General features: G+C 44.5%; 1 protein-coding gene across 4 annotated transcripts in view; it reads right to left on the bottom strand.

Annotated features, from left to right (window-relative positions):
• Positions 1 to 259: 259 nt before the first annotated feature.
• Positions 260 to 18,058, bottom strand: part of rai1 (retinoic acid induced 1) — a 49,173-nt gene continuing 31,374 nt past the window's right edge. For 3 of the 4 annotated variants that reach the window (XM_078950868.1, XM_020705331.3, XM_078950869.1), the window contains exons 2-4: positions 6,037 to 12,569; positions 4,783 to 4,832; positions 260 to 1,814 (exon numbers count right to left, since the gene is read on the bottom strand). In XM_078950868.1, coding sequence (XP_078806994.1) covers positions 1,586 to 1,814; positions 4,783 to 4,832; positions 6,037 to 12,498 — 6,741 coding nt within the window. In that variant the 5' untranslated portion in view covers positions 12,499 to 12,569 and the 3' untranslated portion in view covers positions 260 to 1,585. Of the gene's footprint in view, positions 1,815 to 4,782; positions 4,833 to 5,745; positions 5,840 to 6,036; positions 12,570 to 18,058 lie in introns of all 4 variants that reach the window. The other variant, XM_004071694.5, reaches the window with a different exon arrangement.

The following is an 18,058-nucleotide window of genomic DNA, read 5'->3' as shown; positions in this document are numbered from 1 at the left end:
CTGTCACTGAAAAATAAGCATAAAACTATGTGATTTTGATAAAAAAAATCTTTTTTTAAGCGTTCTTAAATGTTAAGTTCATAAAAGTGTCTGAAAAGCTTTTCTGTACTCTCCTTTGAGGGTTTTTATGTAGGAATGTCTGAACTTTAAGTATGACTATATTATATTAAGTCTTTATGTACTGGTTTGAACTCAACTTTCCGGTGCTTTTATGTCGATGTGGCATCAAAAATAATCATAGAAGACAAAAACGGCAGGCTTTGGTTGTAGCAGCATTGAAAAGTGCTGGTATATTTAACATTGGCGTTACAAAAAAAAAAACATCTCAAACAAAGTGATGCTGCGTCATCAAGTCCAAACAAATCGACATGAAAATCAATAAAACGGCATGCTCCCACTTAAGACAAGTGACATTCCCAAAAAGATTGGCATTATTATTGTTAGCATTATTTTTTTTTCATGAATGGGTTCTTTTAATAACATTTTATAAGCAATAACATATTCCATTTTATAGAAAATAAACATCTCTAAGAAATACTATACACAATTATATTAGTACATCACATCTTACATTTAAACAGCATCAAAGACCTATGTACACCATTAAATAACGAGCCTCAGAAAAGAGAAAAATTTTAATGCAGTTTTTTTTTTTTTTTTTTTTTTTCCAGTTTCAATACTCAAAAATGTCAACGTTTGATGTGACCAGAACTGGGGCTCCCGCTCTGAGGTGATGGGCATCACAGTGGAGCAAAAGAGGCTACATTTTTTTCAGACTGACAGGCGTGTGTCGTAGAATCGTGGCGTGTGACGTAATCACGGTTAATACTTCGGAACTGTACAGACTCATGAGGTGAGATGGGGCTGCTTCCTCATCTGCAACTATGGTGACTGTACATCTCGGATGGTCACTCATTTAGAAATAAACTCTTAAACAGAATTCATATTTTTCTTAATTTTTTTTATAAATACCTTTATACATTTTTTTTGCATGTTTTGAAGAACACAAAGCCTGACATATACCAATATGACGCAATGATGTTTAGTCATAATGCACATTAAAATACATCTCCAAAGATAAGAGCATTATATTAAAATACTGCGTCCATTATAACTCTTGGATTTTGGAATATTTAGAACCTGTGAAGCACATCAGCATGTACACTTTCCTCACATTTTGTCTCGTTTTCAACACAAATGCACAGATTGAGACACTACATCCAGTGGTTTGGTTGCTGTTTTTTTTCTTTCGTTTTTTGGATTTTTCTCCTTGTGGTAATGTTGCACTGAAGATGCTTTTTACACACACACCCATGGAAACCAACCGTGTACTGGTGATGTGCACGTGGAATGAAAATGCTTTTCACACACACTCCCAGAGAGGCTCCAGCACACGCGTGTGCACCTGTTGGCCCACGGACAAGGTGGCCAGAGGGATGTTCCTGTCCAATCAGTGTCTGCCAGCTGTCTGAGGACGATAGCAACCCATCTGAAGGCAGAGCACACACGTTCTCTCCCCTCTGCATTTTAAGCAGCCTCTCCCCTCAAAATGTGCACAAGGCTCCAGACAAAGCGTGTCCTCCTCCTAAACAGTGCCACCGCCTCGCTGCAACGGACTCCTCTGAGAAATCCCATATCTTAGTCCGAGCTCAGGCGGCAGCCAGGGTTTGAACCGCTCCCGGCTCCACCGCAGTGCAGCCTCCGGCCAACATCCATCATCTCCATCATCCGTGTGCGCTGGGTGGCTGTTGGAGCCTTGCTGGATTGGTGGCAGAATGGCAGTGAATGTGGAACACAGGAATATCTTACAGGTCCTTGAGGGGGAAGAAAAAAGAAACTGATGTGAATCCCAAACTTCATCCTCTAAATGCATTTAGCCCTTAATTTTCCCTCTTAACAACACCGCAGAGCACTTGAAGGCCTGCAAGCTCCTAATTTACGCTTTTTTGTTGTAAAGTGTGAAATCAGGCAGGTGTGATGACTATTGAAAAGCCTCCAGCATCAGGCGGATGCTGCGTGTTTGCAGAGTAAAAACATAAAAGCAAGCAGACTGCAGGAATGGGGAGATGGGTGCTGACCAGTGAACCAGCTTCTCTGCAAGAGAAAAAGACCCAGAACGCCATCTAATTGCGTTGGTGTGTTGGTGATGGCGTGCTCACTTTCCTGTTCTGCTCCTCTGCAGCCCAGCCTCTTGTTCACTTTCACAGTCTTTCCCTTCTGAACTGCCAGCTGCCGATCCTTATGCCCTGGATTCAGACCAGCTGCTTCGCTCTCTGTCTTTTCTTTCTCATTCTTTCTCTGTCGTCCTCCTGTTTCTTTTCCTGGAGTAACTGTGCCGCTCTTCTCTCGTGTCGTCCTCCTTCTCACTTTTTCTATCTGTTGATCTCAGTCTGTCATTCTCTGATGTAACTGTCCTCATTAACTGTTTGTTTTATTTCAGCGAGCAGCACAAATGAGTCTGTTCTTCCCTGTGCATGTCTGTGACTCTGATGCCCTCATCATGTGGAGCTGCAGCTGATGGAGGCGCCTTTGCGTTTGTTTTCCAGTGAATACAGGGGAGAGGAGGTGAATTTCTCATGGGTAGGATGCTCATGAGGAAACGTGCATATCGCTCCTCTTCCCTTTGATTAGGCTGCTCTGCTCAAATTGGCTCGGCACAGACCCACACAGACACACACACATATACACACACACAAAGGCCTTCAGATCCCTCAGCTGATGACAGCTCTGCCTCAGCCAGACAACAGCAACAGCTCCCCGACTTGCTCTCCTTCTCTCAGTTTTGCACTCAGGGCTTCTGCTGCTCAGACGTAGGAGTTGAGGTGAAGGGGAGGTGGGGAGTGGAGGCGCGAAGATGAGAAAGAAAACGGGAAAAAGGGATGAGAACGGATGACGGGAGGATGACTGAAAATGGAATAGCAAGCTTGTAGGAGATGAGAGGTGAACAGAGTGAAAAGCTGAGGGAGCTGGAGCGGCAGGGAAGCAAAGCGGCTAAATAAGGGGAACAGGAAGAAAAGAGGAGGGAAGAGAAATAACGAGAAGTGGAGAGCTAGGAGAGAGTGTGTGTGTTGGGGCAGCAGGCAGTCATGGTGGGGATGGTTTTTTTTTTTTTTTGATCAGGAGCCAGCTTTTTATCCCCGTCAGTCTGCACAGAGGAGATCAGGAAAGAAAGAGGGAGCAAAGGAGGGAGGGGAGGAGAGACGCAGGGAGAGTAGGCAACCGCCGCTCTCTGCTGAATGTCAGCATCTTCAACTCCCACCACCCCCCTCGCATTTGACCTTCCTCTCTGCGCTGCAGTGTAAATACATCACCACCAGACGGTGTGTGTCTCACAGGAAAGCTGATTGTGTTTGCGCCACTGACAGGTGAGGCGATTTGCAACACCGCACGACTTTTACAGACTTTTTAGACAAGAGCTGAATATCAAGCTTTAGGCTGAAGGCTGACACACCACAGTTTCATCATATACATATAAAAACAGCCTTATGAAAGCTTCAGAGGATTTGTATACCTGGCATTCACCCGAATACCATAGATAGGACCTAAACTTGGGCCACAGTTTCTTTACCCATGATGCTGCTTGAGCTTAGGGCCTTCACAGCATTTCCCACGTTCCATTTAGCACAAACAGCAATCAACAACCACAGTAAGGCTCAATTCAGGATTAATTGGTCATATTTGTTCCACAGAAACTTGCAACTGCAAAAACAGGCCCCCTAAAAAAAATAAAAAAATAAATGTCTTTAAATAGGCCAATGGAGTAAAACAAAATGGTCTTGCCAAGCATTCTTATTTTAAGAAAGAAAATATGCTAGTCACTAAGGCACTCAAGTATTTTCAAACTAAAATTATTTAGCCATTAATAACTTTTCTTTACCATTTTTCTTGAAACAAGGGTCTTCTTTACTTTACTCAGATTGAGTTTTTGCAGTGTAGTACTGTTATGGAGTTATAAAAAACAAGAATCATCAATATTAGTACAAGATGCGTCTACTATTGATGTTTTTCTTTTACACAAGGAGCCATGATGTGGTTGGATAACTGGACATAGCCCAAGGCAATACAAATATTTTTAAATTTCTACACTAATGTGATCCTTCAAAATCAACAGAGCAAACCCCTTAAAAGACAATCAATAGAATTTTCCAAATTTCTTTGAATCCTTTTCATTTCTTTAAAATGCCAGGTTCAATCATGACTCAGCATTTGTGACTGTATACGAGACCTGGACAGAGTGAGTGTGATGTCACCCGTAGAAAATGGCTTACTTCCGGCTCCAACCAAATGAAGTCAATTCAGTCGCCATTTTTCGGCACGTTGGAGCCAGACATTGTCAATAAGCAGTGATTGGTCTGAGTCCCCATGAGTCGTCATTTCTATCCAATCAGGAGTGAGCTTGCTGGAAGTCCACACCCTTATCACTTGAAAACGCGCTGAGGAGAATCTGTCAATCAAACGCTTCAACATAAGGCCACATACTTGCATTGAAACTTTTGATTGGTCGGTTTATAACTTGAAGAATTGCACTAATATGCAAAAAAAGAGCATTTGCAAGAACATGTTAAAAAAGTAGCATAGCAAAAATGGTGATTCTAACAAATGCAATGACTAATGAGTAATAGCTGTTTATTTCCTAACAGAACTCTATGGGATTTTTGCTTCCTATTTGGAACGTGAGGGGGAGGAGTCCAGTTTTCATCTGCAGTTAATGGTCAGTTACTGTCAAATGATGTATTGGTGTTGATTCTTATGCAAGTTTTAATGAAGTTTTCTTTTTCTTACCTCATGTTTAGGACATTTGATGGAGAAATCATCTTCATGGAATGTACAGCCTGCAAGGCGGATAGACAGACAAAAGGAGTGTTACAGACAAACAATAGCTAAAAGGACAAAACAAAAAACCCCAAATGCATGATAGGGAGTGGGTGTGTACAAAAAGCACTATTCCCCCCATATGAAGGGTAGAAGCACATAGAAATGAAAGCATGAACGAGGACGACAGAGTGGGAGAGACTGAGTGGCTGACATGCAGGGAGATTTGGATGGTCCACTCAGCAGGATTAAAACGGGCCTCGCTCTGCTTCCTGTGCTGGCTCGGCGGATGTGGCGGCCCTTTAATCCTCAGGCTGTACCTCTTTGTTGTGAGGTTTCACGAGGGGGAGCCATGTCACATATGTGCTGACTTGAAGACACACAACCACTGACAGCAACGCACATGCGGAGGCGCTGAGGAGACATACGTATAGGACACATAGAAGATGCACACGGGGAGGCGTTTAGATGGGCGAAACACTCATGCTGCGATGCTTGAGCACACACACACATGTTTCAGTGTCAAACAGCAGCTTGGATAGATGGAGCCACGGGGGGTTGCAGTCAATATGCAATGCACACCACCTTTCCCTCCACCTTTTCCTTTTCTCCTTGTTTTATACTCCCACTTTCTTTATTCTCCCTATTTGAAACTCCCTCCCTCTTTTATAGTTTTGTTCTCTTCTAGAGCTCTGAGCCATATCGTCTCACACTCAATAATGTTTTTCCTTGGTGCGTTTACCTTCTCGTTTTACCAACGTTCACTTTTTTCTGTCTTTTCTCATCTTTTATTAATTTTTTCCCCATTTTTTTCCTTCGCTTTCCTCCTTGGTTCCATTCCAACTCACCCCCCTCCACCACATTCTTATTTGTGCCGCTCTCAAGTATTTTCAAACCTTGCTCCTCCCTTTCTCTCTTTCTATGGTCTCTTACCTATCTCTTTGGCGCAGACATAGTGGTATTTATGAGAGCAGCCTCTCCAACAGCAGCTGAGGGATGCCCCCTCAGTCTGGCACTTGTAGCAGTTCTGGGGTTAGTCAGACAGATGGACATATGGACAAAGACAGAAAAGAAACAAACAAATTGACCAAGAGAGGCACATAGAGAAAAGAAATGTGGGAAATGTTATAAGTTAAGAGTAGTTTGAGCAGAACTTTAACAGTATCTGTGTCATTTTTTAACACAAAACTAAACGATCGTCTGGCGGTATTAAAACTGACGTACCGTTTGTGCTGAGCTGTTGGCAGCCTCCTTCAGTCCATACAGTCTCCCAGCTACCATAATTACCCCCTTGGTCCAAATGGCACAGTTTTCATGAGCCCAGTGCTCACTGGCCTCTGCTTCCATTCGCAGCCGTTGGAAGATGCTGTTGGTTCCCTCTTGGTCCCCTGAAGCCCCTTTGCTGACATTCTGAAGCTGCTTCATTTTCCTGAACCTCTCTCGAAGCGTTAATCTTCGTGGAGCGCCTTCCCGACATGACCTTTCAGGTCTCTCTGCTCTTCGATAGCGCCAGTGATGATGCCTGCTGCTGCTGGGCTCTTGAGATGATGCTTCTGCGTTTCCTTCTTTGTCCACGTTGACCTCGGCGTCGTTCTCCGAAGCACCTGGTTTTTCAGCAGTGCTACAGTCATTGCCACAAGTTGTGTTTGACTCTTCTCTGAAGGATTCTGTGTGTGTGATGGTCAAAACTTTACGCGGAACACTATCTTCTGCGTAGTATGGTCCACACAAATCCCCGAGGTCTTTGTAATTTGCTGGCTTTCCACAAAGACAACATGTAAGACTCCTACCAGATATATCTGTATTGACCATAGGCCCCTGTATCATGGCGGCAGTGTGTGGCGTCACCTTAGCCACAGTGAAAGGATTCCTCATTCTAAGAATGCCCTTTTTTCTCCGCCTCTGAAATACCACCGCGTCGTCAGGCTTGTTGACTATGGCACACCAGGATGAAAAGTCCCTGGAGTTGTTGATTCGTACGTAGGGACAAAAAGACAGCTTTGAGTTTTGATAGATCGGTTTGCGCCTGATTCTTTTCACAGAAATGATCTCTGTCAGTTTCTCCGTTGCAGTCACCACAGGACCCATGATGCCCGTGTCCTCCTTGTCTGGATTCTCCCTTTCCAATCTTGTCCTTTCTTCTATTTCTCTCTCTTCTTTTTTAGCCTGTTCGCAACCAGCAGCTCTAACAACTGCCTCAATTACCTCAATAGCATCCTTCATGCCAGGTTTTGGGCCTGGCTTTTTATGAACTTTCAGCAGCTTGACAGGTAACTGTTTTATTGGGGTTTTGCTTCTTTTTCTTTTAGTCGGGTGTGCTGATGGTTTTCGTCCTCTTCGAGGTTTTTGAACGATTTCGGTTTTGATAAACTGGGGGTTTTCTAGAATCTCATCCTGGCTAACTGACAGCGGTGTTGTTGTTTCCATAGGGGTCACTTTCTCATCTGCTGATTCTTCTTGTTTTATCCCTTCAGTGTTGGTTTCTTCAGCTGTATCACTTTTCTCTGTGGACTCCTGATCTTTTCTCTTCTTCCTTCTTTGTTTAAGGTGCATTTCGTGGTTGTTTTTGATGGCCCTCTGTTTTGCTAACCTGGGGGTTGTGACTATTAGGCTTCCGGCTTCTAAGGCTACAACTGAAACATCTGCACTCTCTACCATTGCCCATCTCTTCCTTTTGGCTCTAGTGGATTTAAGGGCAGCAGTGATTACACTTTCCGATGCCTGGTGTGTCAACTCACCTAAACCTCCTACATCTAAGTGGGTGTCTGTTGAACCCAAAGCATTATACTCTGTGATATCCTGCTGTGTGTCTACTTTAAAGTGTTCCTCTTTCTTCTCTGTCTTATTTGATACCTCATCCTTCTGTCTGTGTCTTAACCCTTCTGTTAACTTCTCCTCAGTCATTTCCTGATTTTCTCTTTCCTGTGTCATCTCTTCCTTAATGACTGATGCTTTCTGCTGCTTTGACCCCTCTTTCCCAGGTTCTAACATCTCAGTATTGTTTGTCTGAACTGGACTTTCACTTTCCTTTAGAACATTCTCAGACAACACTTTGTTTGCGGCATCATCCATTAGAATGCTGTCTGGCTGAGGTGTTGGCATGTGTTTCTTGGAGCTTGGCGAAGTAATCTTCTGTACCATAGCCTCATATTTTTGACCCCTGCCTTTACGTGGTGGGAGAACTTTTGTTTTGGTAGGGCACTGATGAGGATTTGCTGCCACATCACCCACGACGTCAGTGACACTAATGTCTTTGGTTATGAGGGTGACTGTGGAGGTCTTCTTGGGTGGGCCGCGCTTTCTTCTGGGACCTTGCACATTTTTTTCTGTGAGTGTTGGGTCAACCTCTTCCTGTGTTTCTGTTTGAGGTGGTGCAATTTTTGGTTTGGGCTTTGGACCCCTCTTTTTCTTGATGGGTGTCTCTGGGGTAGATTTACGCTGATTTACATTTAGTGGTGGGGAGGTCTTTTTCTGAGATTGCAGGAGGAAATCTGATGGTGAAGGTGGTGCAGGTGTGTCAGAAGCATCTGGTGTTTTAACCATGTCAGAACCAGTAGTTGGAGTTAGTTCTACATCAATATTGTCTTCTATTACTGGAGAAACATCCCTGACTTTAATTTTTAATAATGTATGGGTGTCTCCTTGTGTGACTTTCTTTTTGTCATTTTCCAGTTTGTCTTTTGGGGGTTTTCTGGATCTCAAGACCATGTTCTTACTCTCATTTTCTACTGCCTTTGCCTCAGGTTGTACTTGGCTGTCTGCTTGCGCTGGTTTAGTATCCTGGTTCAGTTGGGGTATTGAGGTTTTAAGGCTTTTTCTACCTCTACTTTGTTGCCCTGCAACAGCTTCAACTGTGACTTCCTGTTGCACTACTTTTGCTTTAGTTATGGAGCCTTTGGGCCGACCTACTACACCTTTAATAGAGGGAATATCTATTGGTGTCAAAGCATCCTCAAGCTTGAGTCCAGGCTTAGGAGTCAGTTTAGGTCCAGGTTTTGGGACTGTTTTTGTAACAGATTTTGAAACAGGCTTTGATCTGAGCTTTGAACCTGGTTTGGGTCCTGGTTTACGTTTAACAACAGAGTCAATTTTTAGCGGTATTTCTGTTTCATTTGGTAAAGGTTTTGGTCCAGGTTTAGGTCCTGGTTTTGAAATGGACTTTTGTCCAGGCTTAGGCCCTGGCTTCATCCCAGGTTTTATTCCTGGCTTTGGTCCAGGTTTTGAACCCGCCTTTGGGCCGGGCTTTCTCTTCAAGTTGAGTTCAGTTTTGGTTTGCACATCTGTTGCATTAAACGAGCGGGTGCACATTCTTGAACGAAAACCATCTGTCACTATTTTGGAAGTCTGACTTACAATGGAGTCCTGATGTGGTAGATCAGTGTGATCTGAGTATAGCTCAGTCTTGCTGGGAGTCACGTCCAACATTTGTGAGGCAGGTGTGGCTCTTTCCTCATCCTTTTCCTCCTCCCTCTCTAAACGTAACTGTTGCCGTATCCTCACACCTGAATGAGTTATTCTCCGTCGACCTCTGGCGTGCTTACGTCCAAATGATCTTGGTTGGGAAGATGGAGCTACCGGCTCTGGTTTAGCCAATGGAGTCATGGCACTAGTGCAGCTGATGCCCGATTCTAAATCCTCATCACCTTTTTTGGGGGAAGGTGGCGTGTTTGCCCAGGAAGGAGCTGACGGGAGTATTGACTTCCCTGGCAGTTGAGGAGAGTCTGGCTCCAGCACTTTAGCATCACTGTGATCAATATGATCCCTTCCCTGCACCGGAGGTGCTGCCTTTTCGGTGAGAGCAGAAAATACAGGCATGGCAGATTGAGACTGAGGGACAGTGTCACCAATGGCTGACTCTCTCGCAGAAGGATCCATCCCTGCATTAGCTGATGCTAAATTAGCTCTGACAAATGCCCCTGCAAATTCATCATCTGTATTGAACTCAGAACTCAAACTCTCTGTTCTACTGAAAAGATCTCCAGAAGGATTCTCTTGGCTAACTCTATTATTCATGTGCTCTTCAGTCGATGACTGGCTGAGTTTCTTCCCCTCCCCTTGGTCTACTCTCACCTCTTCAGAGAAATGAGGGGAAGCTGAGCTTTTACGTTTTTTCTGCATGTCTTCCTCATTTTCAACGACCTTCTCCTTTCCCATACCCTCTTCTCTTTCTTCATTCTCTTGATCTCTGCTCTCTCTTTTATCCGAGTCACAGTCTTCCAAGACTTCAGCTTGGGGTGTTGGGCTGGCGTTCTCTGAGCTATCATCCTTTTCAATGGAATATTGATCCTGCTCAAGGTCACCCCTTGAAATAAAAGAAAATGTTTTCACTGAGCTTTCAGAAGCTGTTGGAGATTCTGATTTGAATGCCTCTGTCTTAATCTCCCGACCAAATGGATCTTTGTTGCTTGAGTCAGAGAGGTCTGCTGGTGACTCTTCAACAGAATCTGCTGCATCAGGGTCATATTTGCCCTGGACCTCTTGGTACACTGTGTTCTCATAACAATAGTGTTTTTCTGTCATACCTGTATTTATTTTGCTGTAAGCTGCTTGACATTTTTCTTCATCTGACCACTTATCTGGCTTCTCCATTGACTTGGCTGAATCTGAAAGTCTCTCCCAGTCATGTTTTTTCTCTATTGTCACCTCGTCTTTGTCAACCGATTTATCCATCCATGCTGACTCTTCAAAATTCTCTTTGCCAGGCTCTATGATGCTCTGCACATTTGATGGGGAATCTTGTTCTTGTTTCATGGGGCTGGGAATCATGACACTTGTGGGAGACCGCTCGTCACTCAAGCTTTTTGCAGGAGTACTCATGCCGTCACCTACCTGTCCTGGCTGACACCTGGTAGGGTCAGGAGTTAGGTTGTGGAGACCTGAGTCACCAGACCTGGTTGACATGTCATCAGGAGAAGCAAGCGAGCAAGACGAGGCTGTGTCAAGACTGATTTGAGTGTTGTTGTGGGCCTGAGCCGGACTTCTGCTCTGGCCAAAGTAATAGTAGCCTCTATCTAGAGGTTCTTCACTACTACTGGAGTAACCACCCTCATGGATTTCCATGGGTATTGACTGGTGTTGGGGGGTGGAGTAGCGGTCCTGCATGGGTCCCCCACCCACACCACCACTGCTATCTGCATAAGAAGGACTTTTGTACTCTTCACCCTTTTTAGAGGACACTCCACTTCCAGCACTGCTGGTACTCCCACCACTGCTGCGTTTACTGGCTTTCTTGTTTGCAACCAATGCCTCAGAAAGCAGCAGCTGCTGGACATTATTTGAGATGTTCTCCACCTGAGAGGTGAGGGCATTCAGGCTCCACAAGCTGGGGTTAGATAACAGTTTCTCTGAAAAGCGTTCTTTCATGGTGGGAACTTGTGGTGTTGTAGTGAAGCTGTGGGGGGCTGTGAGCGACACGTTGGGTGATGGGTGTGACCGCGGGGGCAGCAGCATGTTGTTTGCATTGGCCTGATCCTGCATGCCAGTTGAGGAGGACGAAGAGGTTGAGGCTGCCCCAGGTGTCATGGGCGGCTGGCTGTACTGGAATGAGTCTGGATTTGTCATTAGTGGTGAAGGGGTGGAACTGTACGAGGGTGAACGCCCGACAGAACGTGCAGGGGAGTGATTGGAGGAGGGGCTACAAGTCTGATAATACTGCTCTGGAGATCTGACTGGCAGGTCTGACAAACAGTAGTTTTGTTGGGGTTGGTTGTACTGTTGGTACTTCGGGTGGGGCTCTGAGGTGTTGGTCAAGGACTGTAAAGAGGGCTGCTGCTCATAAACTCTGGGGAGGGCCTGCTGATAACTGTAATTATTCTGGGTCGACCTGTAGTTTCCTTGCTTTAGATTGCTGTGGCTGCTCATTTGTCTTACGTACTGGGAATTCGGAGGTATGTTGTAACCTTTATAGCAGTGGGGCATTGGATTGCACTTTTCCATGTATGGAGATGGAGAAGGGGAAGGCTGTGGGTAGTGCAGGTGGCTCTGGGGATACATAAGGGGTGAAGGGGCAAGGTTAGGAGGGTGAGGCTGACTGTGGGGGCTGGTATAAATAGAGGTAGAGGGCTGATGGCACTGGGTCTGAGAATGCCCCATAATGTTCAGGTCCATGTACTGAGAGGAAACCGGCGTGGGGGTACTGCCAGCTTCCAAACGTCCCACCATCTCCTGTTCAAACTGTGCAAGTTGGGGTGAGTCCTCCCACTTTTGTTGGGGATGCCCCTCACTTAAATACTGGGCCGAGTAACTACTTGGGCCCATGTGGTTATTGTACCCTCCAGAACCCTGCAGATGCTGACCAGGGTTTGTTGGGGGCACTTTGTTTCCTCTGAAGGACTTCTTTGTCTGTGAGGCTGCTGAGCCCCCATTTCCACTGCCAGTCCCTCCAGCAGTCCCTGGGTATCCAGCATAGGTTTGCTGGCTGTAACAGTCTTTGGATCCTCCTCCCATCCCTCCTCCTCCGGCCGGAGGCATGCTAGCAGTGTTTGCCAAGGAGTGTGTTTCATAGCCCGGTCTGCTCTGCCCCGGGCCTGGGCCTGGATGTGGTCCAGGGCCTGGATGTGGATGCTGAGGGTGGGGATGATGAGGGTGTTGCCGGTAGGTCTCCAGGCGGGATAATTCATGGGGCTCCTGCTGGTAGCAAGGCTGGTTACTGTGGTAACCGCTGCTGTGCTCACGAAAGGACTGCATATCTCACTCCTGTAGCCAGGGCAGTGAATGGGGAGGAAAGGTGAGAAGGGAAAGGGGGAAAGGGGATGGTTCTGGATGTTGAGAATGAGGGAAAAGAGAACAAAACAAGAAGTTCTGAGGATTAGTGAACCTTGTCAGAATTGTAAACATCAATTTAAAAACTCTTCAGGATTTAAAGTGAAAACATTTTTATTTATTTACAAAAAAAGTTTGAAATCCCTTTATAAATAATAACAGGAAACCGGCATAGAAATCTGAAACAAAAAATATTTGTCATAAAGTAATATGGCATGATTAAGATAAGTCATACAAAACAATTATCATTGATGGAAAGACTTACAATACGTTGCAATGAAGGATTTTGCAAAATTTAATCTAATAAAGTATTTTTTTAAATTTGATTTAAGTGATGTTTTCTGGTCTCAGTTACTCTGAGATCCCCTTTCTCCTCTTTTGGAAAACCTCCACTACCGGATATTCAAGCAGTGTGATATTAGTGTGAGCTCCAAACACAGAATATTTGTCATGATCTTGAAACTGCATTAGGAGTCTGTAACCTTTAGCTAAAACAAAAGAGAGAACTAAGGAGAGTCTTTCCCGGAGACAGAGCATTGTGTGTGTTTTTCTATGTGTGTATCTCCATGTGTGTGTCAGCCACCTTTAGCATCACACCCTTGCATTTGGTTCTCACCAGGGACGGAGGTTCATCCCACCAGACACGGCGTCATTGAAGCTGATAGCACGTGAGGCTTGTGTGAAGTCATCCTTGTTTTCAGGAGTTTGTGCAGCTTTTGGAAGTTTCTAAAGTCAGACAGTTTCATCTTCACACTTTACTTTGCTCTGAGTTCACTTGTTTTTCAAGACCCACTCTGATGGAAATTGTGTTTTTGGTGTTTTTAACAGGTTCTGTGGCATTTTTTCATGATGGAAATGAAGAAAATTAACCTTAAAATTGACTTTCTGAGTATTTCTTTATTCAAATTGTTGTGAATCAGAAGCAGACAAAAAAAGCAGTTTGAAAAAGAGCTCATTTGTAATGTAGAAAACAAAATGAGTGGGTCAAAACCTCTTAGTACGTCTTTGTTTTCCTCATCTGAGCTGCCATCTGACTCAAAACTGTACGCCTAGACAGTTCCAACATTGAGAGGGGCTGTAAGGTTGTGGGAATAGGTGTAAACAGAGAGCTCTCAGAAACAGGGAGCATGCCAATGGCATTTTTGTGGTTCCACCCACAATACAGAGGGGAATTTTTTAATCAAGTACGGCCGCTCTGCAGAAAAGATATCCTAAAGAACGACACAGATTTTTAAAATTTTTGATTAAAATAGATAAATTAAATGCTTTAAAATGGCTCAAAAGTTGACTGGAGTGGGTCTTTCAGCTCCAAGGTTCTGTCTGAATGTGTTAATGCTGGTTCACAGAAGGACCTTAATGGGCTGCCTTTAGAGGACAAGGAACATGAGTCTCCAAGATAAGACTCACTGAAGACAGCATCAGGGATGGACACAGGACTTCTGGATTTCAGTCCTTTTCGAGGACATATCTTAGTGCTTTTGTTTGAATATTTTCCTTCATATCTGCTTTTCTTCTCTACAAACCAATCTGGAGGAACAGCTAATTGGATTTTTCGCTGATTGTCTCACGCTTAAGACGAGGCAAACACACCAAAGAAACCATCTCTCTAATCAATTTACTCCACCCCTGCTTCAGTCTGTTCAAATACACGTGTGGAGTGGCGAGTCTACATTCCCGTCACGTCTCCTCTCCACCTCCATGCTGTTCCTCCTCCACACAGGGAGCGCTGGCACTGTGGCACTCTGCTGAATTGGTGGATGCTCTGTGCTTCTGCTTTAGTGAGGGGTCAGGTAGGAGTGAGGATGAGATGTGTGTGTTTAGATGACCAAATATTACTTGTTGATCGTCAAAAAGGTTTGTGTGTTGGGTAGTGCTTGCACTGATCGAAGGGGCAACGACCAAGAGACAAAACCCGCTGTCTGTCTCTTTCTTCCACTCACAGATCTACGTGCACCCTGGCGCACAGTCAGCAAGACTCCCACAGTCTGATTCCTTATGTGTGTGGGTTTTATGTTGTCCTCATTCTTCCTTTTGTTGCACCTTCCTTCCTCCTGAAGCTGGCAGTCTTTTTTTGCATCTCTCAGCACAGACTCATCTGCATAAATAGAGCATTCTCTTCCTTCTTCAACCCTTCCTTCCTTCTTTTTTCTTAAAAACTGTCTCCAATCTTTCTGATGGGAAAGGAAAATGGCTACAAGAGAGAAAGACAAGGCTGTTGGGGTCTGAATGAAATCTACAGAGGGGGGGGTGGAAATTATGAGGGAGATGGAGGGTGAGGGGATGAAGAAGCAGTGGGGAAGAAGCGATAAGATAATAAGTTTGATGAGGAGGAGGATGGTTGGAAGGGGCTGCAGAGGACAGAGGAGGAGAGAAGATTTACTGAGTGGGCTTTACAACATGGCCTCATGGGAAATAGGAGACGCCGCAAACACCACACGGGGGCCTTTGCATGCAAAACTGCAGATTCTGTTTAGGATTTCAAAGTGTTATAAACTGGAAGAGGGCTTCAGCTCCACAGACAAACTGCTAGACAAGTGACTGATGAATGTATTCAGCCCTTGTGTTGTGCTGCACTCCTCTATACCCAGGATGTGCTCCCCATGCATGAAAATGTGTCTGCTTCTAAGAAAAGAAGGGAGAACAGAAGGGAAAGAGGGAGAGGAAAGGATAGAGGGGGAATCTGATTGTTCCGCTGGATGTTCATAGTGCACACAGAGCTTCTCCCCCCATTTCATTCCTTTTTTATCCTCTCTTCCTCTCTTTCACCACATCATCCTCTGAGAAAGCTGGAGATTGGATTTATCTCCTTTCTCAGCATACATGCATACGCGCACACCACAAAAAAGACAGAGAGACAGCTCCCTCGTTCTGTCAAACCCTGCCTCTGAATCACTTTTGCTTCAAAAGCTTTTTTTCCCCCGTTTTTCTGCTCTCTGCCTGTCTTGACACCAATAAACACACACATGGAAACACACACACGCATAAATGGAGGTGCAGAGTGGAGGGATTGGAGCGTCTCTGTACGTGTTTACCTCCCCAGCCGTCCTGGTTAATTATGCATGCGGAAGGCAGTTTGCTGGTGAGGTGGAGCGACCTGGGAGGAAACGCACTCGATCGCTCACACATCCCGTCACATAAAAAGTAACACCTCACCGCCACAGCCGGAATTGTTCCAACGCAAACTGGCGCAGTGCACGGCAAAGTTCAGCTCGCACGCTCCCTTGACACCCCCACCTAAATAAACCAAACACGTTGCCACCCCTGCTTCCTCTTTGGTTTGCGCTCTTATCTACCACATCTGGCTGTAATGCCCTGCTTAGCACAGCGTGCTCCAAAATAACACAGCAACCAGCCCCATCACTGCTCCCAATCAGTGCACTGAAGCCCCATTTCTAATTGCACAAACATTACAATCTGGATTCATCTTTCCCTCTCTGCATCCTCCTTTTCCTGATAGGGTTGTTCCCTTTTTACCAAATGACCTGAGGACGAACACAGTGGATGAGCAGACAGACAGACAGACAGACTGATGCAAAGACAAACACGCATCATCTGTGTGTCTCTCTGCAGTGTCTGACCAGACAGTGTGGGTGGCTTCCTACCCAGGAGGGAGGCTTAGGAGATTGAGGAAGCCAATATCTACTCAGACATTTGTCAGTGTCCCGTTGTCATGACACTCAGCTGGAGGTCACAGGGGGTCACTGGCAGCCAGTCACATAGATTATTGGAAGACACGTATAAGAGACCGAGATGTGCCACAGATACTGATAGACAGGCGACAGATGTAAGTTGACATGACCGTTCAGGTAGAAAATAAAATCTGTCAGATGGCAAAGTGGTAGAAATGTGTGCGTAAGGAAATATGATATTTATGATGAAAAACAAAAATAAAAGGAAACAGTGTATTACTTTGTAGGAAATAGAAAAATCTGTCTGTGCTTTTTGCAGTGCAAGACAAAGTAGTTCACTATACAACAATGTATAAAGCAGCAACAAACCCTGCATATGATCTAAACTATATATATCAAAACCATAAAAAAGAAAAAAGAGCAACAAGCAGAAAATGAGCCTTAATCATTTTGAGACTATTATGGTTCAGTTCACGCAAGGTCTGTGTTTGTGTATGATGTTGAGTCGTCCTGTCGTTGGGGTTTAGCGATGACTCATCAGAGTTTGCAGACATGGCTGGCTATTTCATCACAGATGAAGATGACACTTTGGCCTCAAATTTCTGCTGGATGCACACATGCAAAAATACCACACACGCGGTTCATGCAGACACTTTTCACAGGCTGGTGGAAGAGCAGAGGAAACTCAGCTGCTGAGACAGACAAGATCCACTCAGATAAAAATAGTGTTTTGGGTGTTTGGGTGTTCTTGTAGCATATCTCTTATGATGGAGGACATACAGTACAGACCAAAAGTTTGGACACACCTTCCCATTCATTTGAATGAGAATGTGTGTCACAACTTTTGGTCTGTACTGTATATTAAGAAAATGCAACTTAAAATTTCCTTTCTCAGTATTTCTTTATTTAAATCGTGGGAATTCTGACATACAAAATACACTGGGCAGGCAACAAGATCTGTGCTTCAATTTGATGCATCCACTTGTAAACAAACAGATCCATTAGTGTCTTCGTTTTCCCCGGCCAAGCTGGCATCTGTCTCAAAATTGTATGGCTGGATATCTCCATTATTGCTCACCATTTTTGTTGCACCAGTAATGTTAGGTTGGCGTTGTGAGGGGCTCTCAGCAATGGGAAGGGAAAGTTGGGGAGGGGTGTCTCTGTGCCTCACAACTGTGAGGCGAATTTCTAATGAACTACTGCCTGTCCGCAGAAACTATGTCCTTAAAAATGCATTTTCTTTAAATAAAACAAATTTACACTTGCAATCTGGATGCAAAATTATAAGTAATCTGTTGCAGTAAAACATCAATTTCTCTGCTGATTTTGAATGGGGCTTTTCTTTGGCTAATGAAAATTTGTTTTCCAGTGATCAGTCCGTGAAACTTTTCAGTGTCATCCTGCTAGGAAACGTGCAAGGGATCTCTAGACTGCAGAGCAGAAAGTCAGCTAAAAAGGAATTGCCTAGGTTTTTTTTAGGTCCCTATATCTTTCAGGCAAACGTTTTTCAGATCAAACTTGTGGTAAAACCCAATCAAATTAAAATTTAGAGTCAGATTGTGTTAAGCGGATTCATGTTATATGAAGGAAAACCTCTTAGATTTCTTGATTGAACAAAAACGAGGTGATTAAACTTTTTTTTTTCTTGCAATGTTCTGCATTCAGAGCAAGCCTCTTCTGGGCATGCTCACCCCAAAGTCCAGACTTGTCTGGACTCAGCGCTCCTGACATTTCCAAGATTTCCTCCCAGCATCCATTAAATATCAATTTCTTTACTGTTTTTCTTCATATTTAATAGCATGTCAACCTATTCTTTTAAAGCCCCCCCTCAAACACACAAAAAATAACCTGTAAAT

This window comes from Oryzias latipes, chromosome 8 (assembly GCF_053564925.1).
Source record: "Oryzias latipes strain Hd-rR chromosome 8, Olatipes_Hd-rR_3.1".
NCBI classification, from domain to species: Eukaryota; Metazoa; Chordata; class Actinopteri; order Beloniformes; family Adrianichthyidae; genus Oryzias; species Oryzias latipes.
Note: the sequence above shows the minus strand (reverse complement) of the source record. Positions and strands in the feature narration are given on the sequence as shown.